This window comes from Molothrus aeneus, chromosome Z (assembly GCF_037042795.1).
Source record: "Molothrus aeneus isolate 106 chromosome Z, BPBGC_Maene_1.0, whole genome shotgun sequence".
NCBI lineage: Eukaryota > Metazoa > Chordata > Aves > Passeriformes > Icteridae > Molothrus > Molothrus aeneus.
In genome coordinates, this window is record NC_089680.1 from 27,037,825 (window position 1) to 27,065,799 (window position 27,975).

At 34.8% G+C, this 27,975-nt stretch overlaps 1 protein-coding gene across 1 annotated transcript in view; it reads right to left on the reverse strand.

Moving 5' to 3' along the window:
- Positions 1-27,975, reverse strand: part of KDM4C (lysine demethylase 4C) — a 250,929-nt gene that overhangs the window by 25,106 nt on the left and 197,848 nt on the right. Inside the window, exons 18-19 of the mRNA XM_066568823.1 lie at positions 7,903-8,088; positions 451-621 (exon numbers count right to left, since the gene is read on the reverse strand). Of these exons, the coding sequence (XP_066424920.1) occupies positions 451-621; positions 7,903-8,088 (357 nt within the window). The remainder of the gene's footprint in view (positions 1-450; positions 622-7,902; positions 8,089-27,975) is intronic.

Sequence of the window (27,975 nt, forward strand, 5' to 3'; positions counted from 1 at the left end):
CAAGCTGTTAAAACAGATTCTGAAGAACTGTTCTTCAGAAGCTGTTCTTTACAGCAGAAGTTTTCTATTCTGCAAGGAATTTTTACAGGTTATCTCTAAGTGACAGAGAAGGATATATGGAATTCCCTCTTTCATATTCTTAATGAAATACATATTTCTTATTTAATTAAAAGATTTTCTAAGATTATTCTTGATTCATTTGGTCAAATGGCAAAGACTAGAACAACCAAAGCTTGGAAGCCCATTAGAAAATAATAATTCTCAGCAGTTAAAGCAACAAACATGAACTAAATATTAAGATGTTATGTTCTCAAAGTCATAGGAATTAATTCAAGAGATTCCAACTCTCTAATTTAAAAAAGAAAAACAATCAAATACCACAAAAACCCACCCCAAAACAAAAAATCAAGAAAACAATGAGAATGAATAGGAATCTGAGAAAGTACTTACTACAATGTCTTCAGGAAAAGTATCCAGACTGAAGGAGCCATCATCAAACATGACTTCATAGAAAATCTGAGACGTCACTCCTATGACTCTGCAACTATAGTATCGTGTATTTCTATGTTTCGTGATGACTGTCTGCCCAACTGTAATGGCCTTCCCACATACTTTAGCTCTCTTGAAAAAAAGAAGAATTTAAAAGAAAAAATAAATTTAAAATACCAGCTTATTCATAAAAAATTTATCAGTGTAAAAAGAGGGTTTATAACTGCTGAGCACTCAAGATAAAAACTTCAAATTAAATTAATTTAATTCAATCATGTTAACATAATTTCTTTTACTTACAAAATTTCTCCACTTTGTGGGAAAACAAATGACATCTGAAGAATGGTACATCAAAGCATACTTCTGCAACTAATGCCTTAAAACTATTCTGCATTCCATCAATAATATATAATTAGAAAAAAATTGCTAGTTTTGTTTGCAGGGTAATTTGTAGAATTTTTCTGAAGACATAAGGTGTGATGAACCAAGAGTATGGTTGTGATTTTTTTAAAATTATGAGATTTTGAAGTATTGGATTCCTGTATGATTCCATATAATAGAATGAAATTTTGCCCAGTGAGATGCAATAACTAAATGCATATCCAGCTCTTGCCAGAGCTGTCTACAGCAGTGTATGTGAGAAACTTCTTAATCCACATTGTGCAGAGCTTTTGCTGTAAAGCTTCAAACAGCACTGATCATTCTTCATCAGTTATATGCATAGTATATCAGTAACAATATCTTTTTTTCATTTTTCACTTACAATTCTCCAGTGCTAATTATATAAATCAGAAGACTAGCAGGGTTTTTAAACTATGCAAAAATTCTACATCAATAACTAATTGACAGATTCTATAACTATAAAAACAATGGAACTTTGTAGGAAGGCAATCACTTGGAAGCTCACACCATATAGTCAACTGTTACATCTCAGCTCCCAACTACTGTATCCCTTTGAACCTTCCGCTTTAAAAGCAACCTTCTTTACCAGGAAATATAAAATCAGTATCTTCTCATCCAAGTAACACAGAAGGCACTTCTTTCTCATAAGCTGAACTACTCAGTATCGCACAAAGGTCCATTGTTTTTATGCAAAGGGGAGCTATTGTGAGTTTGGCTACACCTAAAGAGTTGAAGACTTCTAGTTATGTAAGAAGCATGTGCACTGCAATACCTATATTTTATTAGAAATGTTTATATAAACTGTAAAAGAATACTTTTATACACAGTCCACACTGAAGTAATCATCAAATTTCCTAGCACTGCTTTTGAAACCTTCAAAGGCAGTAAATTTTTCAGTCAATATAATAGTCTTAAAACTGCCTTATGAGAATCTCGAAAATCTACAGCTGTTGGATTTTTATCAGTAGAATTGAAGAGAATAAAGAGCAGCATCAATTCTTTTAGTTAGATTTCGAGTATTAGCAGTAAAGTGAATGCTTTGGAGTAAGAGGAAAAACCCACCCTAAACTTGAAGACTTCTGTTTTTCTGCTGACTTCTTGTCACTATTGGGCTTCCTTCTTGGATTTATTTATGGGATTTATAATTTTTAAACCTCTCTGCTCCTGAAAACTAAGGACATAGCGAGTACAAGTATTCTGTGCCCCTTCTGTAGGCTGAACAACATTGTTACAAAGACAAGTACACCTCAGGAGCAGAATAAGAAAGGATCTAACTGAGACATTAGGAACAGGATTGGGAGTTTTAAATGGAATTGATTCAGAAATACTGATGAACAAGCTGGCCACTGCAGCAGATGGCCTAGCAAAATTGAAACAGCCTTTACAGTCATCTCTATTGGCATTAGGAACTAGCCAGTGGCAGATTTCAAAAGTACTGCCAAAGTGGGAAAAGGCAGGGGACCAAGACCACAAGTTAATAGTAGAAGCACTTAAGTACAGTTCAAGATAATGTATCTTTAGCTTTCAGTTGTATACAAGCACAGTTATGGATGCAGGCAACAGCAGCTCTGAACATACAGGAAGGGAGTGATACTATTAATGCTCAAGATGTGTGTTTTGACACTGAACAGAGTATTTGCCACTTAGAGATTCATCCAGTCACTGATCAGAAAACTGTGCTGGTGTATACTGATAAAGGGTGTGTGTGCTTGAGAACTGCTTGTGCTATTGTAAAAATTGGTAACAATGATGCTATTTTGCCTAGTAGAAATCACTCTAATTTTTGTATTTGTAATTTTGTTAAGATTATCAGGTGTGATTTTTTGTATTTGGCCCCAGTGACATCCCAACAACTGATTAAAAACAATTACACAATGTATCACAGACCATCACCTACTCCTATTGAAATGGACCTCACACTGGTAAAACAGCTACCTATTAGAGACCATGAAGAAAATCCAAAAAAGCAGAGAGAAAACCTTAATTAGTATCCAACATGATCTATAGGAAATAACCAGAATTCTGCAAAAAAATAAAACAAAATGCAGATCATCACTGGTGGGATGTAATCTCTGGGTGATCAGCAACTGCAAATGGGATCTTCAATAAATTGTGTCACCCCATTGTAGTTTTGTTAATATTAGCTGGAGTAAGTTTAGGATTATCATATATATATATATATGTATACACACACACACTATACATCTGTGCGTCAGGGCTCTGCCTGTCACAGACATTTGTAGGATTTAGCTGAAGTCACCTTAGATAGTAAAACTCAATGATGTTCCTAAAGCATTTCCAAGTGCACCTAGAAATAATGTTCTCAGCATACTCACAAATTATTTAACCATTGTATGTATAAGAAAATTATTTCTTCCTCAATTTAACTGTCTATAGATAGACTAAGTATAAAAATTAACTACATAAATAGCAATTGATTGATATTATCATAGGAGCAATAAAATATCCATAAGCATGTTTTATCCAATCTTGAAACATATGTAAACATACATGTTAATTTCTCTTTCAATTTTTTATTTTATTATATTTGGCTTTTGGTGGGGGCAGAGGTGGATCAGATGTAAACTAGAGACTATTAATTTATTTATTTCTACGAGATAATAGAAAAAGTATTCTACTACAGAAACCCAAAGAGATATTGCTCTATTAAAAGGTTTAAATCTTCTCAAAAGAAGATGTAACTCTTCAGAGAAGATGGAGGGCAAATGACAATATTTCAAGAGACAACGCAGATTGACTTAATGATAAAATTTTCAGAGAAGGAATGCCATTTCTCATTAGAAAAAGTAATAAAACCCAAAAATGCATTCTAGCTCAAGGAGATTATTTTTTAGTATGTTATCTTCATAGTATTCTTAATTTATTTCTCAGAAAAACATATTCACAAGTACAATCTGTAATTGATTGCATGTCCCAGAAAACATTTCCTGACAGAAAATCTTAACAATTTATTGACGTTAAGAATGCAATTTTTTGATCAGAAAGGACAGCTGTTATATAAGGGAGTCTATCAGATTAGAGAAACAGCTGTGGTAGTTATCAGATTATTGAGAAAGCTGTAGTTTAAAAGCATGATTTTCTTTAATGGTATCAAAGCCAAGAATAAACTAAGGTAGTGGCAGAAATACAGAAAACAACCAGATACAAAGAAAGATAATCTCCCCTTTTGTGTGCAGACTTCAAAATTTAAAAGGGAAAATTACTTTCTCCTTCATTTTCTATATGGCAGGGAACAAAAGCCTTAAATACATAAATTATGTCAATATGAATTCATAATAACATCATGAAGTAGATACCAGATGTACATCTAAATACCTAGAAACTTTCTCAGGCTACAGTTTTTAATGGAGGATCCTAAAAGATCTGAGACTTATTCCATACCGGAACCTAAATCTCATGTCTCGTTTACTCCTTAGAATTCCTATTTCAGCACAGAAATTATTCATGACATTTCAAAAATAATCCAGCTCATGATTTTTGAATAACATGTCCTTTTGAAGGCATGGCTTAGTCTTTCTGAGATGTTTGGGGGCTGACAGTAGTTAGCAGACAGTGACAAAACAATGACACTCCATCACTAAGGTATTCAACAGAAAAAGGATCTACAGCTTCCACTGGACAGCATCCCTTCATTCCCTGTTTGCTACAGAGGTTAACAACTGGCTGACAATAGTAGAAGATAATTTTAAGTAGCTCCAAAACCAGCAACAGCAGGTATTTGCATCTCCTGTCTTTGCCTCTTCTAAACATCGTTATTCTCAAAAATGTTACTGGGGCTGTCTAGATAGCCCCTTTTGTTCACAGTTTCCAAAGGAAATAGCTGGAAGTATAGGTGTGTCTCCAGGTGGCTTCCTCTGATCTGCAGGGCTTATATGGATCTTTTGGGGTTGGGTTTATTTTTTTTCAGTTAGAACAGTTGCATTCAACTCCTTTTTCTCACTTTTTTGTGTATGAATGAGTTCTTTTAATCAAAACAAATCCATCTGCAGCACCTATTCTCAACTGTACTTCCACATGTTCTTGCAGTTTTGATGACAGAAATGTGTGAGGGATATGCTTCATGCTCAGAAACAAGCACAGTCAAGGAGAAAAAAAGGAAAAAAAAAATCCAAACCACAATCTGTAAGTACCAAATCACAGAGCCTTCCTTGCATATTGACAGTCCAATTTACATAAAAAATAACATAGGCAATGACAGCAAACACCCAAAACACTTCATATAGAAAAACTGTTCTGCTAGCAAATTTTTGTGTTATTTCTAAAGCTATACCTTCAGCAAATATAAGAGGTAGGCTTAGTTTTGAGTCTATCAACATGGAAAAATACTTTTGAAAAGTCATATAAACATTTAAAAACTCCAGTTCTGATTTACTTCATTTGGCAGTGTCAGATGAATTCAAGGATTATTGTTTTCCCTTTTGATTTTCTCTTTGAGGATTCTTCTTCAGAAGACCCCACCAGTGTTTTCAATGACTGACAACAAAAAGGCACTCTAAAATACTGAAGACAATACAGAACCTGATCCCCAGTGAAAAAGGCTTATGAATGTATGTTGAAAAATTTTGCTTGAGTTCACAGGCATAAATAAGTTGGATGCATATTCTACATCCTCACTACAATAAGCCCTTGCTTGGGGTGAAAAGATCTGCTAGTAATAGTAATAATACACATTTATCTGTTTAGGTAGGCCTTTTTTGTTGAAAACCCTCATTCATTCACATATAAAATACCACTATAGGTATATGCCACAATTTTTCCTAGTGCCCAGAAGTCATACTTTGATTGTTGAGTTTTTGGGTTTTTTGTTTTATTTTTTTTTTTATTTTAAATTTGAAGAAAGCAGCAAACACCAAGTTAGTAGACAAAGGTAGTCACTGAGCATTTAGATACAATATTTAGAGTCTATATTAATAAAAAATCAGACCATTTTAAATTTTTTCCTTGAAATAGGAGAAATAATAGTGTCCTTGCTTTATGAACAATGTTTTCTGCTCAATACCAGAGAGATTTTTTTTCATACTGACAAGATAATCTATTTGACTCCTGTAAAAATTTGCTAAGTGAGTATAATATTTCAGTCTGCATCATTTCCTGTTCTGCTTCTAAGCAAGGAAACTGAAACAACAGGCAAAAAAAAAAAGTTGATTAGAAGTAAGATACATTGCTATGCCTAATGGTGAAGAGCAATGTTATTTCTGCATGAAGGAACAGCTAAAAGCTAAGAAAAGCATAACAAGAGAAGCAATGGTGAGAAAACTTCTGAAGGCTTAAAGATGTGATTAGATTAATTATCCAAAAGACAGAGTATAAACCCAAGCATTTAAAAACATATGGCAATCTCCTTTGTCTGAGGAGTAAGATAAGAATTTTACAGAAAAACATTCTTTAACAAAATATCTGCTGTTTCCAAATTTTGGCCCAATTGAAAACACAAAAGCATAACTTTTATTTCTCTTCCGCAAACCTGACTTTTAGCTGAGCCAGCGGGGGGAAAAAAGGGTAATAATAGTGAATCTTTTCAAAAAAGTTACTGCTGAGTTTCATGAAAGGATGTAATAGTCTAATTCCAAAACACTTTCTATGTCCTTCACACAATCTCTTAAACAATAGCCATACAAAATCCTGGTTTTTTCCATAGTTGATGGGGTTTCTTTTCTTCTAAACTACCGAATATAGGTCAAGAAAATCACTAAGAAAGCATGGAATTTATGGGACTGATGCAAATCCCACCACCTAGATTATAAAGACTTGTCTCAAAAATATACTAGAAAACATTTGGGAAATGTTGGCCCTATTTTTACTGGCCATGAATTTAATCTAGTAATTTTCAACCAATTTTTTTTTTTTTTTTCAAAAACCCCAAGTACAGTATCTTAAGTTGCCTGTACAGATAGAAGTTTAAGTTTGTTTGTTTTTCAAACCAAACTAATTTTCTTGGGTAACTTTTGCAAGAAATTAAAACCACATTAAGTGTGCTGGTTTAACGTGTTCATTTTGGAAAACAAAAGTATTATAAAAAATAACAATGCTATGGAAATTTTAAACAGGGATGAACAATATGTATCCCTTTTAAAAATGTCACCTGCAGCTTGAATACTCAGGACTGGTTACTCTAGTTGGGAGGCATTACAATTTAGTACACTTGGAAGAAATCCTACCCTTCAGTAGTCTTATTAAGTCTTGTCATTAAGACCAATGATTCACTGACAAGCTCTTGAGAGACCAACATCTATGATACAGACATTACCTGGGTTTATGCCTTTCATTTCTAATGCATAAAGAAGAAAAAAAATTGCAACTTGACTAACTTTCCAAGCTTTTTCCTTACTAACACTATGTTAAATCCTTCTGGTTTGCTAGGAAGCAAAATACAGCTTTAAAAGTCCAAGATGAATAGTGTAAGTTCTCTCTTAACTGAGATACTAACCATTTATTTAAGTAAAAGACACTAAACTAATTCTCAATTGTGTCTCATCTAAAATTAAAAGCTCTTCCTCAGCACATAATAGAAATAAAAAGGCAGTCATAACATGAATTTTCATGGCGTGCCAGTGTTACTTTGCCAGATGACAGAATAATTATAATTGAATATTTTCAAGAGACTCTTTGGCTGCAGAACAAAGATTTTATATATACACCACATCCATTATCTCACAAGATCTGTGAGTATTTGCAAGATATTGTGATCTGGGTATTTATAATACACTTCAGGTTAACAAAACAGAGAACTCAGAGATTTGTTCTGGCTGTCAAAACAATATACTCAACAAGAACTTTAAATTAAAAAACATGTTAGGCATATCAGGTATAACTTCTGCCACGCAACAGCATAATGAAAAACCTTCAAGCTGTAAAAGATTGCTATGCATGAAAGTATGATAGATAGAATTATGATAATACTTAGTGTGGATTCTCTCCTCCATTTTCTCTGGAAACATACTTTAATTCTGCAATTCCATTTTTTAACAAATAAGAAAATGTATTTCTTACCACATTTTGGTTGATCTTGTGCCTGAAACATGTGATGTAGACAACATATGGCCAGTCATCAGGTTCCATCAGCACTCCTGCAGCATGGGCACAGGTAACATGGAAGGATGCTGGGCAGCGTCCATATGAACACTGAATGCAGGCACCAGAGATTTTCTTAACTCTGTGCCTGCAGAAGATACATTTCTGTAGGAGCAAAATAAACAGAATATTTTCTGTATTACTCCAACTTCAATGACTCCGGCAAGTAACTCAAAGACCAAAAAATTATTTGTGATCAAATGAATACATTTTTTATCTTGCAATATACACAGTGAAAGGAACAGGAGTTACTAATTACAAGGCAACTTAGTCATATAATTAATATATAGCATTTTTGCCTTTTTATCTAAATGTGTTCCAATGCTACAGCAAGAAAACACAGAGCTAGATAGACAGATAGATATTTGACTAAAAACAACAACAAAACTCAAAATAAAGAGAATAGGTCCAACTGAAATGTCAGGCTAAACAGGACTTCCATGTATCATTTGACTTAGCTCCCCACTATGAAGCTAGACTAAATATATATGTCTTTGTAAAATGGCTAATCTAACACATTCAGGAAACAGTTTCTACAACATCCTCAGCCTGTTACAGAGGATAAATCGCTTCTAAGTTAGAGACATTTTCTTTATTTCAAGCCCTTGCGTAATTCTACAGCTGAAGGCTGTTCCTAAGACCATTTTTATTTTTTATCCTGGTTTTCATTGGTTGAGTATTTAACATAATGTCAAAACAGGAGGCTGTATTTCCTCATGTCATATATTCAAACATCATGTCAACAGCCTTACTGGTATCAAGACACACTGGGGTTTTTTTTCCCTTTTGCCAAAAAGAAGACCACATCAAAACAATGTCACTATTGTGTAAGTGGCACAAGTAATGAGCCAAAAGGAAAAGAAGACAAAGGGATATAAGCTACATTAACTAAGTCTGACTAGTAAGTTCTAATATACTAAAAAAGGCAGTACAAGACGAACTGTACCTTGCCACCATAAGGCATTAACAAGCATACTAGATAGAATAATTACTTCAGTAACTTCTATGGACAACTGTTTTATATCACATATGAAAATTATCCTCTGATATCTCTCATCGTGGCTAACAAAAATACAAATGCTATTGATGTTCATGAAATTATCTCAGCTATTATAAACACATTTTATGCAATGACACAAAACAATAAATTCAATAAAACATACTCAGAATATTGCTTACTTCCATTTCTTCTAAATTTGCTGCTCACCAAATTGCTAAACACGCTCATTTGCCTATGTTGAGAACATAAGTAAAAATAATTTTGGGGTGTTTTTACTACATGATTAGTAATTCAAAGTGTTTACTGTTAACTCACATCTAATTCTTATTCAGAGGTGACCAAAGAACTTATTCTCCATTGTTTCTTGATTTTCATATTCTGCATAAAACTGTAAGAAATTTTATTGTCTAATTCAGCACTTAAATAGTTTCAATGGCTTCTGGCATGCAGTTTGTGACAGAAATAATACTTTTGGTAAGGGCTAGCCCTGTCAAGCTCACTGGTTCTAGTTCCTGTATTACTCTGAATGTGAACTCTTCAAATTCTGCCCCCATCTTCACCCTTTGAAAGTGAACTGCCTGCATGGCTTTGCACAAGCAGAAATTAAGAGTAGTGACTCTGAACTTAGGGAAAAATTTTAGCTATCACTCACTAAAAGGACCTGAATTCAGCTCTACTGTAGCACCACTGGGTTTAAAGACTAGTAAGAGGTAAAGACGATTTGCCATTAAAAGAAATGTTTCAGAAATTTCGATCATGGGCTAACATCTTGTTGTGTGTTTGTATTCATGTGCAAATGAGATCATTTTCAGGTAGGTGGAGTAACTGTTTTCCAAGGGAGCTTAGAGATTTATTTTATATATATGTATTCAGAACCTAATAAGTGGAAATTCCAGATAGAAAATACAACTGAAATCTAGTATGTGTAGTACCTAGATACTGAGTTCATATAAATAACAGAAGTCCTCTTGAATGCTTTTTCATACAGATATACACAAAGTCAACAATCAGATTAATGGAAGAAGAAAGACCAAAGCACTTATGAATATTAAAAAACCCCAAAACAAAGAAAAAAACAACCAACTACAACCACAAACAATCACACAACCAAGCAAAAAAACCCCATGAACAAGACCGCACACAAAAAAATTCCATATGCGTTCTGAAATAAATACCCTGAAAATGCAGTTCAAACAAAATGCAGAGAATGAGAAAAAGGAATAAAGTACAGCTCAGCTAGTGTTAACCAAAAAACTGCAACAGTAGAGCAGGAAATGCTGGTCCCCTTAAATTACTGGCTGCATATGCACAAGGGAGCAAATATGTAAACGTTAAACTGTGGTTGTAAGTTTCTCCTGTATCTTAGTGAAGTATTATAAAACCTTGGGAAATGCAAAAATCCAAAACTACACTATGTGAGTAAAGCTTCAACTCCATATACATACAACTGCTCTTCTAAATTAATATTTTAAAGTTTACTACTTTGCAGAAGAAGAAAAGGTGCAAAAAATAAGACCAATATTACACATGTCAGCAAGAAATGCTGAAAGGGAAGCTGGAAATGTAGTCAGGAAAACTGACATCTATGCAACAAATTAAATGACATAGCCAATCCTCAGAAATTAGAGTAAAACTTCATCCCTCCCTGTAAGAGAACTTAATGAGAACATGTCTAATGAACTGGTATAGTATGAGAAAACATTTCTCACAATGCTTTTCAGAGTTTCAGCTTGAAAGTACTGAAAATAGTTATTAAAATACAAAATAATTATTAAAAAACAAGCTGTCCAATTACTATTGACTATATTCTTATTTCAGTCATGTTGGTGTAATTTTGATGAAGAGTAAAGTTGCTTCAAATTAACTCATATAAAAGGAACACTGCTTGGTCATAAGTATTTCTGTGAATGCAGACCAAAGTTTGCATGATGAAAGTGAAAAAATTCCCATTTTAACATGCAATAAATCTATCTCACTGGCAATACAAGGAAGGTAATTGTTATATCAGTTAACTCCAAACCCACATTAATCTTTTGTGCTACACTCATATACTCTTCAGATATCACAAGGATTAAATCATGGATATGAACAGATGGAAAAATGTTACTGTACCTGTAGGAAAATAAAAAAATACCTCCCTGTGTTTAAAGAATACCAGAAGAACTAAGAAAACCATTCTTCTTTCAAGAATGCAGGAAAGTAATCAAGATTTGCAAATAAAGAAATATGTTTCTTATTTTACATAAGATTCTGTGTTCTTTTTACAAGCATGATACTGAGGGTGATGCAGATATATCTCAGCTTTACAATGACTCTCAATCTAAATCACGAATTTTTACAAGTACACATAAAAGTCCAGTGTTCAAGCAAAACTACAGCTTGCATAAATTTATTAAGACAACATGGCCCCCCCATCCAGATGTAAGAGAAAAAGCCCCTTCATATCTGAAACTATACATTGAATACTCAATCCACATTAATTGATAAATAAAATCAAAACACATAAATCAAAAGTAGAGCAAGCTATAAAAAAATCTGTTTTGCATAGATTTTGGAATATCAGCTGAACTACATACCGAATTGTTTATTAGCTATAAGTAGTAAACTGTACAAAAATGTACAAAAAATAAAGAATTAAAACAATCCACTGAAAGTGACCAAAGGAAAAAGGCAACAGAATCTCAAGAGAAGAAAGGGAACTACTGGCTGTGAAGACTGAGGTTTCACTCTCCCCCCAGCTCTTCCCTGAATTCTGACTTCTGTAAGTTTGTAATATGAAGGAATCATATAGAATAGAACCAATCCCAAACTATTCCTGCAAATCAAAAGGTCTAAACACTTCTCTCTCAGGGCTAACCTTGTATTTAGGTATGTATGTTTGCTACTTTTGAAATGAACAAACTTGACATACCACGAACACATTTTCTAAAATACAATAATGCAAATTCAATGCCCAAATGACAGTTTTTCAGTAGCTTGAAACTACAGCTGTTCCTACCAGCTAAAGCAATTCCAGACAGCTAGGAAGATTGTAATTTTGATTTAATGATTGCTAGATATTAGTGCAAAGCAAAGACTGAGCAGCAATCTCAATCAGAGATCCAGACGCAAAATGAATTGGAGAATAAATAAAATTGTTTATATAACTGGATATTAAAAAATATAGGACAGAACAATGTACTGCAATTTTCTAGATTGTGAAATGACCTCTTTTTGCCCCCCAAAAGAAAAATATTCTGCTGCAAATGAATTTCATCATCACGTAATAGCTCTTTAATGTTAATAGTCTGCAAATCTATAAACAGAATGGATTTTAAAGAACAAGCTTGAGGAAACCGGATGTCAGCATTTTGCAAAAGACAGCCCACTGGTAACTTTTATAATAATTTTTATGCATCCTTATTTAAAGATTTAGAAATTGCTTCCTTCAAAAAGAGTGGTATTTGCAAATAAAATTCCAGTCCCTAAAAGGATCATGAATTAATCACAGTAGCAGTGTTTTCTGATGGAAGGATTTATGAAAATAAGCACAAGCTAAGGTCACAGCAAAAAGCCAGGGATGGATTTTAGGAAACAATTTTGAGTACAAATTTCTCCCCAAAATTATCTCTATGTCTTGGCAATCAAAATTACTTACATGAAGGAGTTCACTGTAGTAAAGCATTAAATACTACAAAAAGAAGCTATTTCAAGAGAGCCTCAAAAAATTACTAGATTTTCAAATATTACTAAAAATCATTCCATAGATTTCTGCTGCTGCTGGTGCTGCTGCAGATGGTTAGTAACTACTAGTCAGTAACTGATTTGTATATTCTCACCCTCTTTTATATATTTGCTGGCTTTCTGCCTTCTATGTATCATTTGAAATACTAAGACACTACTGAAAAATTTAGAAAATTAATGAAAAATTACCTCTTTTTTTCTATAATGTCTGCTTTATCATATCTTCATTTTATAATAAGCCTACTTTGCTTCAGAATTTATACTACCAGACAAGCAAAAATTGCTACTATGTATAACCACACCCTAGATATGAAAAGTCAGCCCTACTGTAAGCAATACTACCCATAGATATGCATATATTTTTAACAGAGCAAAGATTTTACAAAGAATATTGGCAGAAGGAGGTTCACAAGCTTATCAGCTGTTATAACCTGAGACTTACAATATAAAATGTACAGTGAAACTAATCTTTTCCTTCTCCATTCCAAAGCCAGAACATGGAATAAAAGTGACAAAGATTACAGCAAGGGTTGGCAGCAAGGTACTGGCACAAAGATTTGTTAACGATGCGTAGCACAGTCAGAAGATGAATACGATGAAGACATTTGACACATTACCTGCAGATCAGTGAGCACATGTTGTCTGCACAACTATCTTTTAGAATACAAAGTCAGCACTTAATTTTGGTAGAGAGAGCATGGTATGTTTCTATGGAAACAAACTCATTACTGTTTTTACGTTTTATGTTTCCCTTTATTCCTAATTAATTTAAACCAAGATGAGTGTTGGAGCTATGAAACTGACAGCATCAGAACATGTGAAGAAAGAGTTTGTTAGAAGATATATTCTACTTCATCGTTCAGCATGTTCAGACAGTTATATAAAATTAACTAGGAATGTTGTTATAGAAAGTAACAAGAGACTATTTTGCATCCCTCTGGTATTTCAAACATAACAACCAGTACCTCAGGGGGAAAAGCCCTAGAGCTTGTAGAAAGCGATTTGTGATTTCTTACTATTCAGTAAGTCTGCCTACAGTATGGGGCTATGGCAAATTAAAGATGGCAGACATTATCTAGATATAGGCAAAATTCTTTTAGTTGTAAATTTCAGCAGAGAAGTAAACATAACACTTATGCATCAGCAGCAATTAGAGACAGTAATCCTATTCTCTAGTAACTCTGTGATAATGTTGTTTTGGGTCTACTCTCAATGAATGAACTTATAAGTTGTTTAATTTTGAATTAAACATGAAAAGATGTTGAAATCGAGAGAGATACACACGATTCAAAATACAATTTTAACAGCTGATAAAAAACTACCAGGACTTCCCAACACATATAAATACAGTATTCATCAATTATTTCAACCAAACCGTTAAGATAATAATAGCTTTTAATTAACAGGAGAGGGAAGACAAAAATATAGTGCAGAGGTGAGAAAAATCTGGTCTCTTCTGAAGCATGGATTGTGTGACTGAAAGTCATTATGAAAGAATCAAAGAAAACAAAACACGTGGTGAAGAAGTACTTATTTTGAAAGTACATGAAAGGGTTTGTGCATCTGTGATACATTACGCAGTCTCAGTACCTGGTAAAACAAGTGTTGTGAGGCAAAAAGTAAGAAATAAAAGGCCCTGTTAGAGCTTCAGCTGTGGTCTCACAATCACCACATCTATGGCTATGCCGTATCTTGAGAAATAAACTGCTGTATATTTATTTTCAGTATTCCTGAAGTTCTCAAATTTGTAACAACATTCCAACACCAAGCACTGCCATTAAGTCCCTACTTTTTTCAGGATAGAGCAGTACCATTAGCACTCTACACTGTCAGAGATACTCTGAAAGTACTTGAGATGTCTCTAATCCTACCACAGAGATCTACTGATGAAAATACCATATAAACATACCTCTATTATCTCCTCAGTTTTATTTACAAGTACTAAACAGAAAACATTCAATCACCAACACCTTCTTTAAAAAGAAGAATCCCTATATACATAGGGAATATTCTGCTAGCACATATTCACTGAACACAAGAATAAATGCCTCTTTCTTCCAGATTCATATACATCAGGTGACACTGAAAATTTAGTCATCCAAACTCTTATTCGCTTCATACACACCTGCTCTCAGAAATAGTAATATGTGACTATGAACCCAAAGTTTATAAGGAGCCTCTCAAGATTTTATCTTAATTGTAGTTTTTACGTAGTCATGTATTTTTTACACACATTTTATTAGAGACAAATCAAATATTTTTTCCAGGCAATGTTTCTTCCCCTCTAGGTTTAAAATGTTGCAGATCTTGTGGGCTTTTTTCCTCATGATTTTCACCCTTTTATCCTCCAGACTGTACTATAACAAACTCACAGGATTAAAAAGATTTTTTTAGAAGCACTGTGCCTGTATTCAGGGCACCTTTCAGGCATCCTGAAATGAACAAATGAACAAGAAATGATTGATGCTAGTAGTATTGGAAGGGCAAAATTTCAAGAAGATTAATACAGGAGGTTGGAAAGAATCTCCTTTTCTTTATTCTTCAGGAAGAAAACCTTTTTATTAAAACTTTCCTTCTGATTTGCATAGACTAGTTTGAATAGATTCACCATTTACACTAAGGCTAAAATATCTGACAAGCTGTGAAATGCCATTTAGGCTGAAAAGGTGATGAGGCATCATTTCACTGCCTCACTGCTGCAGCCTCCAGGCATCCCCACTATTATAATTTAACTGCACTTTTTCCAGCTTATTCCTATAGGCATTATTGGAATTTAAGGCAATGGTCAAGTCCAGGTTTTTTTCTGCACTATAGTCATTCAGTCACACACTTCTAAACCCCACTGTGTGGCAGAGAGACAAAACAACTGTGCAAAACAAGGGAAAAAACATTCCAAGTAATAATGGAGGTTGGTGGGGAGCTCCAGAGCTCATGTAGAACAACACTGACAAGGCAGACCTAAATCAGGTTACATAAGGCCCATCCAGCTGACTTCTGCACATCTACAAAGACAAAGTTCCCTGAACCTTGCTGGGCACCTGTTCAAATGTTCAGTTATCACCTTTCATAATAAAAAACTCTTTTCTCAACATTGGAATTTACCATGTTCTGATTTGTGTTATTTGCCTCTCAAGCTACCACCACGCACCTCCAACAAGCATCCCTCTCCCTCTTGCCTGTATCCTCTGACTACCTCAGTATAAGCAGCAGTGAAATCTTTGCAATAAGGTGTCTCTTTTCCAGGTTGAACACACCCAGTTTCTTCAGTCCCTCTGTACACATGATGTGCTCCAGACCCGACCATCACAGTGATCTTTCATTGGACTTGTTCCCATATGTCAATAAAAGGCGGACCCAGGTACTGTCTTAACAAAAGTCAAATAAAAGGGAAGGATGGATCAATACCCTGGGCCAAATAGCTACACTATTATAAATCATGGCCTGGCTGCAGTCTGTCCCCTGCTGCAAGGGCACACTGTTGATTCATTATTAACTTCTCCATCATGATCCTCACTGGTTTTCCTGCAAAGTCAATCAAGCTAAATTCCAGTGGCAAACTTTGTATTATTCAATTTCAAAAGCAACAGATTCCACATAAAATAGATCATGGCTACACAAAGTATTTAGAGAAGACATCTAGAATTTGCCAACTCAGAAGAGTCTTTAACAGACAACGAATCCAGAACTTTAAGAGCCTGTATGGCCATTTCAGGCTCCCATTCTTCATGAGCTGCCATTTAATGCAAAGCATTGCTCTGAGTAACATCCTTATTTATACATAGTACAGAAATCAGCACTGTTTCTACATCCTTTATTTTTTAATAATTGCATTATGGTATTTCATATAAACACATCCAAACACACAGAAATTTGCCATTCTAGTAAGATAGCAATTTAAATTAGACCTCCAAGGTCTAATTTCAATGACCTCCAAGGTCATTGAAAGGATTATATTCTTTCAATACAAAATATGCCAAAATATCCCAATAGAATATCCCAAAAAGAATTTATGAAATGAAGAAATGCAATATCCCAAATAGCAATATCCCAAAAAGAATTTATGAAATGAAGAAATGCAAAGACAGTTTCTATCAAAAAAAGTTACCACCATCTAATAAACTATCCTTTTGAGAATGGCAAGTCAGTATAGTAATATCCATAAACTAAAATTTCCACACAGACACCAAAAAACACCAGTAATACTAAAGAGACAATCGTACAGAATTTAAGATACACAAGTTTCAATGCTCAGAAACAAGAACCTTTGTCAGGCTCAAAAAGAAACCTCTGATGACAATAAAAGCACACATATCAAAACTCCTATCTACTAGCATGACAGTAATGTGCTGCTTTGCATCTTAAAAGATTAGAAGACAGGAATGGACTTCAGTATATGTCCTCTGGGCGAGAAGGGGTCACGGCCAATTATGTAGGTGAATGCACTTTGCCTCTGGGAAGGAAAATATCGTGCATGTGAAGCACACTGAATGAGGCCACAGCTGTCTGTCAAGTTGTTCTCTGTTGAAGGGAAGCTGCTGTGGACAGACTACACTTATAGAAAATTAGAATAAGTAAAAACATTTAGTGTACTTATGTTACTGGCCATGAAATACCTGTCATCCCTACAGTAAATCAAGCAAATGTGAGTCGTGCAATTTCAAGGTACTAAAAATAGCATATAAACAACCAAGTAAGTCAAAATTTGGAACAGAGGGCTATTTCAGAGTTACAGCCGTATGGGGTACTTTTTGTTTGGTGTGGGCTTCTTTTATTCATTCTTGTTGTTTGGGTTTTTTTTGCTTGAGGATGGGGTCAAGGCACATGTAAGTTTAACATGTACTGTATCACAGAAAGTTTACTTTTCAGTCCTAAAAAGCTTTCTTTATGAGCTATGACTCCATAGCTCACAAAGAAAATATTATTTCTGAAGCTTTTACCCAAAAGTTAAAACCTGTTTTTGAGCGGAGTTGATGTTAACATTATACCTAACCAGAAAATTTGAACAGACAAAAGTGATAAGGCAGCACAGAAAATGTATATTTTTAAGACATATTAAAATGGATTAAGTATAAGAAGTTTATAAAAATTCTACAATCTAAAATGAATCAGTTGTAGTATCTCAGAAACAGAAAGCTATTTCTAAATGTTTCCTTCATTTCTAAGTTCTGTACTAATGTCACTAGGTAAATATTCAGAGAATCAGATGCAGAAGAGGGAGTCTTGCCTTAGTAGAGTATTTAGCCATTATAAAAATTCAACAAATCATTGTTCTCTCTAGACTGAAACATATTAGTTGTTAATATACTTACTGGTAAAAATAATTATTGGCAAAAATGCAGAACCCATTGTATTTAAAATGGTTTTCACCCCTCCATCTTTAATTTTTTCCCTGTTACTTTCCTCAAGAGAATAAAATAAATAAAAGAACAGTATGATATCTTTATTGTGGACATGTAAGCAAATTACCTTTTGGTTAAGAAAGTATCATATACTTTCTTTGGTTAAGAAAGTATCATCCTTCTTGCATAAACCCAAAAGTATGTGGATGTCAGCATAGCTGCAAAGCGTTCCAAGTTTGCCATGGAAACAACATTCTTATTTCAAAATATTACAACTGTTCACTGCAGACTATTGGCATGAAAGCTCCCAATCCAAGCTCATTGACAGCTTCTGGAGTGGACAGATGAGGCATGGAAAATATTTTAAATTGGTTCATTTATCTTGCTCAGACATGGGAAGAGATGGAGAATTTTTCATGTTTATAGAAAAAAATTCAGTGAGAGAGGGAGAGAGAAAGGGTAGAAGAGGGGAAGGGGGGAAAGGCAGGGGTAAAACTCAGTGAAAAGGTGGAGGAAAGGAAGGAAAAAAAGGTAGGAGGATAAAAGTAGGGTAAAAGAAGAAGGGGGATAAAGTGATGGGAAAGAGAAGAAAGGGGGAAAGTGAGGAAATGGGGAAAGAAAGCACCTTTTTATATAAATTATTACCAGTTAAGCCAAATTTCACACATAATGCATTTTTTGTTCATTAGAAAATATGCATCCCAACACTAGCCAAACTAGCAGACGTTTTTAACTGGTTTTGATTTTATCTCCAGTTTTCTGAGAATCAACACTGGGTTTTATTACTGCATCAAACACAACCAGATTTAAATTATTTTTGTCCTAAGGACTCAGACTATAAATATTTTTCAAACATGCTTCAAAAACTCCACCATATATATCCAAGTTAAAGAATACAACAGATTAAATATATATTTATTTAATACAGTGTCTTATTGCCATGGATGATATTGGAGCCCAAGACATTATAAGGGAAATGGCTTAAAGGACAGATTAATGTTCCAATGTCTCCTAAGACTATGATTCTGACAAATTCAGACAAAGATGGGCTTCCTTCTCCTGCTTTGAACTTGGATCACTCTTATGGTTACACCTAGAAATGCAGTACTGTATGAAACCCCTAGGAAAATCAAAAATACCTGGTATGTACATGTCAAACTTCAGTGAGAAGCTCACAGGGAATCTCACCGCAAATAATGAAGGGCATGGAAATTTATGTACTAACATAGATTTCTTTTATATCAGAATAATGAAAAAACTTCACAAGGGTCTGAATTACTTTCTGCAGTATCGGTTCTAATTCCTTATATAAAGAGGCTTTGAATACTATTTATTTGAATGTATCAAATCATTCAAATGTATTTCTCATTCTAAAAGTAAATAGAAAAGTGAAACAATTCAGTTCTAAGAGAACCTGAAAAAATGAATATGCGTCTTGGGTATTTCCAACAGGGATACCCCCTATGGATAACATTTGATTGTATTTTGTGCTGCTATTTCCTGTACACAACTCAAATTTTGCTTCATATAGAAACATGTATGTCTCATGTTTGTATTTGTAATTTATTCAGTATGTCTTGTCCTTTAACTAGCTTTTCAGATGCAGTGATTAGGTTTGAAGGAAGTTACACTTTTCCTCATATCTTTATCTTCAATGTTTTTCATTCTACTATTTCCCTGCTCGGGGAAATACTTCGTATCCTTGATGGACATGGAATTAATTTCTTTAGTGTGAGTATTTAGCAATGACTGTTATTGAAGGGCAAGCTGGTCTTTCTTCCACCGTGACGCCCAGTCTAATAAAACTGTTTTACAGACAGATAATTTTTATAAGCTGATTACCTGTCCAGTGTGTTTACTGACTCATCTATTTGGCCTAACTGGACCCATTTAGTATGCAAACTATTTTGTTAGATTTTAAAATAGCCATTTTTGCATCTTTGTCATCTGGCTGCACACTTTTATTTCCCAAAAAGCATAATCCATTTACCACTGCAAACAGAACTTCATTAAATTAATAAGTACTAAATAGACTGGTCCACTGGCCCAGTTGTCCAATCTGGAGAGCTTCTCTCCTTCTGCATTTGTATCACAAACATTTTCATAAATGCAAGACTCATTCATGGGGAAACAAACTTCTAAGTACAGATCTAATTTTAAAGGCAATTTTTAAAAATTCCCTACCAAAGGCTATCAGCAAAAATATGTAGAAAAGTGTGAAAGCACAGTATTTCAAAAATCACAGAACAGGAAGAACACGTAGCATATAGCCTGACTTTTGACACCTCTTTTTTAAACTTCTTTTTGACTAGTTAGACTTCTGGAAGACATCTTTCTCTCCACACAGTACAACCAACTTCTTTGTTAATGGACCACTAAAAGATGCCTCATTGTGTCTTAATGGCATAATACATTACAGAAGTCAGGTGATGGAAGGAATTACACCTCTCAATCTGAGCACATGTCATATAAAAAGTAATAGCTGATATTTCCAGAAAGAAATACAACAATTTGCAAACATAGGCCTGCCAAATAATTGGTGAACTTTTGAAAACTTGTCTATCATAGAAAATATTTTCTATCACTTGTCCAAAATTCAGCTAAACCCTTTAATAAACTAGAGTCTGACTGGAACAATGAATACGGATTTTAACTTGCCATTCATTTGTCTAAGCAACTTGATAAAATTTTAGAGCAGACATGTATGATATTTCCAGGCACAACTTACTTGTTCAGCTCCTAAATAACCCCAGATTGACCCAGTATACTATGTTTGATCCCTAAACACATTTTAAATGTTTATTCAGGAACTGATACAGCACAGAAAAGTTTTCACTCCATACACTGTCAATTTGCTGAACACAACCTAGTGACTCAAGACTAGAGAAAAAAGACATGGATATTTGGATGCCTGAAGTATCACAGTATAGAACAATTAATACAGTGATATGGAGGCTCGTGATAGCCAAACTTTATGTGCAACTGTGAATCATTAATACACTTAGTTCTGCAGGTCTGTGCAACATTACGACTATGTCATGGTTTTATGACACTGGCTAGAAGCCAGGCACCCACAAAAAACCATTCCCTCATTCTCTTCTGCTATAGTTGAGCAGAGGAGGGGGAAAGAAATATTAAAAGGCTAATAGGGTGAGATAAGCATTAGGAGAAAAAAACATTAGGGACAAAACAGGCTCAAGACTTAAAAGGTATAAAGGAAAAAAAATTATTAACAGAATTTAAAGAGGATAATAAGAACCAAAATAAACATTAAGAACAACTTTCTCCCTGCCCCCCTCAGCACTTTTTTCCTTCCCATTGACAGCACAGGGAGACAAAACATGGGGGTTTTAGTCAGTCTGCCACTTCTAAAAATCTTCCTTCAGTTCACTGAGGGAAAGGAGTCCCTTCTGTTATGTCATGGGGTCCTTCCCACAGGAGACAGCTCTCTATGAATTTCTCCAACGTGGTTCTAATTTTCAGAAGTAGCAGTCCTGCCCAACCTGCTGCAATGTGAGTCCCTCCCATGGGCAAAGCAGTTATCCCACAACTGTTTGTGTGGGTAATTAGCTCATCGGGTGTAATCTTTTAAGGATGAACTGTTCTATGTTCTAGTTTGGAAGCATGGGTCCACTTTCTCTATCTGTGGAAGCAAGGGTCTTCTCTCTCTGTTCAAGTTTCCCACTAAATTAAAGCTTTTCAGCATCCATGTGCTCCAGCACGACCGCCCTTTCTCAAGGGATATGACTGGACCTCTACATCCCCCCATATATTTCATGAATTACAGGGAAACAGTTTGTTGCATTATAGACCTCACCACGGCTTACAGAAAAATCTCAGCTTCAAAGCCTGGAGCACCTCCTCCTCCCCCTCCCTCCTTTTCACCAGCCTTAGTGTGGCCATGTTGTTCTCCCTGCGTGTTTTCACCTTTTCCTTTTTTCTTACCTGGGAGAAAATTGTCCCTAATTTCATTTGTTCTCAAGTTCTATCAATTGAAAATTTTTTATAGAGTTCTGCAGTGCTGGAAGGTTGATCCTGTCCAGGCTCCACACTGAGGAATTGCACACCATGCTTCTCGCTGTTGGCCACATGGTTCCCACCAGTACCGTGCAGAGCTGGCCACTGTGGCACTGGCTCCATTCAGAGCCCCTCTTCATGCAGGCCACCAAAAGCCAAAGTGGCTGCCGCCACTTCACCTTTCTCTTCGCAGCACGGCTGGCTATAAGGAGCTAACAGGCAAAGTTCACTGCATACTATACTGCGATGGTGGCTGTTCCCCTTGGCAGCTGCCTCTCCTTGAAAGAAGGGTTTTTTTCCTTTCTTAGTATGTCCTCACAGAGGCGTTACTAACTTCTCTAATTGGCTTAGGAGCATGCCTATTGTCAGAGAGAGCCCTCAGTTGATTTTGCCAGGCATGGAGGAAGCTTCTAGCAGCTTGCAACAGAAAAATCACTTCCATGGCTGGCTTCTTCCCTCCTCACCAAACAAGCCATGCAAAACCAACACAGAATAATAAACCCCTGTGATTCTGGTCGGGGGTGGGGGCACACACAGTATAAACCTTCATATAGCATGTACCTGGCTCAGCACCCGCAGGACATTGCCTGAGAGGACACTTAAAACTCATTTCTGAGAGAGCTCACTGTAGCCTGAGATCACACAGTAGGCAATACTGAGCATCTGTATACCACAGAAAAGACAAAGACATCTCTGGAAGCAAAACTGATTTCTTTGAAGTCTTGTAGATCAGTCAAGTCTGTATCTGCCCATTCCATGCTGATGGGGTTGACATAAATCTCTGTAACAATAATTCACTTTTCATTTTTAACTTAATCTAAAAATAGCAGCTTCAGCATTGAGGAGGTCATATTTGGTAATCATGCATTTAAAAAGTTGGGTTTAAATTTTTTACAGAACTATTTCTAGAGAAACAAAGGAAAGCTAGAAAAGGAAAAGGATATAGAATCTTTGTTATATTTAGGATTTGAAGTCCATGTTTTATTGCGTTCACTGCTTCACTCTGAATTACTGTGGGGTCTTTTATTTCTCTCCTTTTACCTCATTACTTTACTCATATTTTTAGTTTAGGATTAACAGCCAGTTTTTAAACTTCGAGGAAGTTTATCCAGAGAAACACAGTAGAAGTTAGCAGATCACACGAAGGTCTCAGAGATATTCATCAGTAAGTCACAAAAAGGCAAAGAACTTAACCAATTAAAAAGCAAAAGTAAAACTGCATTCTCCTAATGTGAAATTAAAAAATATTCAGTTTCTCATCATTCATTCTTTAAAACAGCAATCTTATATTTCTTTATGGTAATGTTCAATAAAAGTGTAAACTCTAATAAATTTCCTCTACATCCCTTTGCCCTGGAGATATTGAATATAAAGAATTGTGTGATCTAGAGCTGAAAATTAATGACTATTAAGTTGAGATGAGTTTAGTTATAAGTAATCAGGCAAACATCTGTTTTGAACAAAATCATTGAAATTTTGTTTTTTGTTCTAGAAAGCGCATTCTGGGATCCTGGTGACAAGCTACACAAAACCAGTTGAAGCTTCTTGGAAATCCACTTCTATTAGTGTGGCTAACATGTAATTTCTAGTGCCAGAAATCAAGACTCTATATGAACTACCATGAACTACTTTAGGCAATTTTGAGTCTAGTCTGATTAGTTTTGTTTTATCGCACTGAGATAGACAATAGAAATTGTGCACTTTCATGTCTACATATGTAGGTATATATATTTACTACATATATTTACTACAGTACACTTTGCACGCTGAACTGACCACCTGGTTTGCAAATGAGTTCCAGACACTTCACTTCTTTCATTTTGTTTAACACACTTCTGGAAGAACTCATTCAAAGTCATGAATCCTTGTAGTATTTTCAGGGTTGTTTCTTAGCTGATTTTTATCTATCACTTAGTTTTCACTACTTGAGGTCATCTCAACCTGAACCTGTTTCACTCTATAAGCACAGAGCCAAGACCTTTTAAACTTGAGAAGATCTTTGCTTTATTGAAGTTCCTCTCTCAACATTACTTTCCTATCAATTATCAACAGCAGCATGAGAAAAAAAAAAAAGTAATCATCATCATCATCATCATCATCATCATCATCATCTTAATTTGACTTAATGACCTTAGTAATTTATTGGACACACAAAAACCTCCAAGTTGAAGAAAAAGTGAAGACCAAAGTAAATCTTCTAGGAACTTTTAAACTCGAAATATGTGGTATTTTTAATGGTACATGACCATATTTTAAATTAGCAATGCGGTCCTCTCAATTGTGAATAAAAAATAAAAGAAATACGACTGCATATGTGCAACAATCTTGTATCAACTCTTTATTTACAAATTACCAGTTTGAGTAACTTATTTGTCTTCTGCTGGGTTTTTCACAATTGACCTTCTATTCTTTCCTTCAAACACCCCTGAGCCCCCCAAAAGATGGCAGAATACATAATAGGATGTATGAAAATATAAGGTATTGAAGCTCTAGATTCAGTGACTACCAAGACTACTAAAGTGGCAGTAAATATCTAACCAAGCTCTCTCACTTAAATTGATAAACAATATAGTAACCAAAAGCAATTAAGAAATCCTACCTAGTACAATAAACAGTCAATAATTAGGAAACATTGGAGATGGGGAGAGGTATGTATGTTCTATGTTTATGCAAAGTACAGTGTAATTTAATAAACTCTTTTCTCAGTGTTTAAGTAATTTCTGTATATGGTCAAGATTGTTCATAATTCTAATAGCCTTTCCATGCCCTGTGGATTTCAGAGGATCAAAAAAAAGCCAAAGACAGAGACTCAAAAAGGGTAATAATGCCCTTATTGTGGTTCCCATTAGTGAAAACATGACAGTATGTATTTCAGTGCTCTCACAAAAGCCATTTAAATTTCAATACAATAGAAATGTCGAGTTTAGAATAAATATGATTCATCTTGCATCAGCTGGGCATTATTTCTGTTCCTTCTGCTTGCTGGAGACAAATGATACAGCTTGTCCATTATTAGGTACAATTTCTCCACATTAATTTTTGCAGATTTTTCAATTCAGCAAACATGAGAAAAAACTAAAACGTAGCAAATACATCCTGTACAACTGCATGTAACTTTTACAGCAGAAATTAAGACAAAGTAATTTCTCATTGAAAAAACAAACAGATTTCAGAAGTAATGAGCACTATAGAATTTAATTACTTTTGGGGTTTTTATTCTCTTATTTTTCCAAGCTGCACAAGGAAGGAAATCGATGGAATTACGTACCACTAAGTTATCACTCATTATGAAATTACCATTAAAACTCTTCATACTTAGTTTAGCACTCACAGACATTTATTGAAATGGAATCAGACTGCTCATTTGCTAAGAGAGGAGAATTTGTTCAAGAAAAGACATGTTTTACTAAATACTTTTGGAAGATACAGCAGGCAGAAGAGAGGTCCCTAAGTGCAACTTGGAAAGTTCTTAGGTGCTAACTGATTCAACCCCAGGCAAAGAAAGCAGTACATGAACCCCACCTGGATATGACAACAAACAACAAAGCAGCAGCTGCCTTTTAGCAGTTCAAGAAGTGTTAGAGCAGACATGTGACTCTGGAAACATGACATCATGAGTCTGAATTGCCTCACAACTTTTCCAGTGTGAGTTTTTCAATAAATTAACGCAACACATCTGAAACCTGACCCAGGACACTTGAGTTTGGCATGACAGAAAGATCTTAATCAGGGCAGACCTCTGCCGACATCATAGATGATTTGAATGATAAGATTTCATTAGGTCTTTTCTTCTCATACTGCAGTAGCACTTATTATTAATGTGTAAGGCAAAATAATCAGGCCTTCATGTAAAAAGCACGTACAATCTGAGACACTTTGATTTTGCTACACTGTATGCTTTAAACCACATAGTAGGATAAATGATCTAAAAAAAATTTGCAAAAACTTGTTTGAAGTGTGGAGCTTCAAACAAGAGCAACCATAATTACTATTTTCAAGCACTTGTCAATATGCAGAAACATCATAACTGATGATTGACATGACAAGTATGGTAAAGAATAACTGACCTGTGCTTAAAGCTAGGACAAAGTGAAAGATACTGAAGGATAGTGATATGATAGTTTATCAAAACTACCAGATAAAAATGGGTACCTACAACACATTCCTTACAGATGCTAGTTACAGTGGCAATATTGTAACAATACAGACCCCAGAGATCTTCAGGAAGACCTCTACAGCAAAAATTCTATTTTCATGTCCCTCCAGAGCTGTTGAAACATGCTCCCTCCAGAGCATTGAAACAAAAAGAATCTCAAAATTTTAAAGAGTAACTCTAGAGAAAGTAAAGAGTCACGTACTCATATTGCCAAAGTTTGTTTATTAGAGAATCTGAAAATGCACACTCACCTACTTTCTACCTATCTGTTTTAATGTGCAATATTTCCATATTCTCTGCAAGTCTAATGCAAGACCCCAGGTGTCCATCTTTAACGCAGTGAGTCAGTGCATCTGCTCAAATGCATAATGCTGTTTTCTGCCACAGTGAATTTCCAGCAAAACAGCTTTTCATGAAAACAGAATGCTTTGAAAAGATATTGAAATAAAAGGAACATGCTACTTTTGCTTTGGCAGAGCGGAGAATATTTTAAGTGTCTATTGTGTTTTGATGTCTCTTCTAATATGCTGCCTTCATTAATGAATAAAAAATCCATAATTTTTTTCCTATACTTTCCATTTTTTCCCAGAAAAATATGTTCAAACTTTGATTCATTAAATGTCCCTGTAAATCTTGCCTGAAAATCAAAAAGGAGTATTAAAAAGTTATTACATTTGATAAATCAGTCAGTTTTTTCTAGAGATGAATTTTATGTATTTTCTATTCCACAGAGAGCAACTGATGCATTTCACTGGTTGATAGAGATAGCTTACTCAAACTGAATGCAATAAGACATAAATGTATTAATATAAACTTTTTTTACAAGAATGATACAGCTGTTTCCAGGGAGAAAATGCACATAACTCACCCTAAATCCAGTATTTCCAATTATTTAACATATAGGCCCAAACAGACAATGTTACAAGTCCTCTTATAGTCCATGTTTATGCAGGTTCTTATAAAACAAAGGACTAAGAGAGGCATCATGCATCCAGTTCTGCTGCAAATTTTAGGTAGCTGCAGAACTCAGGACACTGAGTTTGGAAGTATGCATCTTTTCTCAGGTTTAGACACAATTGGTGACAACTCAAGGCTCCTTTTAGTTATAGCAGTTTAAATATAATTTTTCATAATAATCAGAATTATTTCTAGAAATAAAACATAGTCCAAAAATTAGCTTTTGAACTTCTCAACAATTTTAAAAAGCAGGTCATAGACACCTCTGTAAAAAAACTTCAAATATTTATTAACAGCAAAGAAAATAGATGAGGCCTGCACTATTTTATCTTTTGACAACATTCTTCTCATCAATGTTTTCTGTAGCAAGTTGTATAGTGCTTTAGAAAACTAAAATGGCTGTTTCAGACTGAGCCAGACTCTTTTTCTGCACATCCAAGAACAGGAAAAAATTTCCTGACACCCAAGAAAATGAACATAATTGTCTCAAAAGATCTATTACTTTCTGAAATCTTTCAACTTATTGAAAGAAATTAAGCTTATATTGTGTTTTACTACAACTACACAAATATGTTCTAAGTGCTCTTTCTGTTAGTAGGGCAGTAGCTATCTGGGACATACCTTACAAGGACATGCACATTTCTAGTCTTTTTCTAGAACAATTGCTTTCTCTTTAGTGTGTTCAGAAGTATATCCTGACTATTAATGGAGAAAGAACTGATACTGTTCCTCAGCCCAGAAATCAAGACAATTCCTCCATACTCCTTTAAGGAATATATTGTCAGGGTTTAACCCTAGCT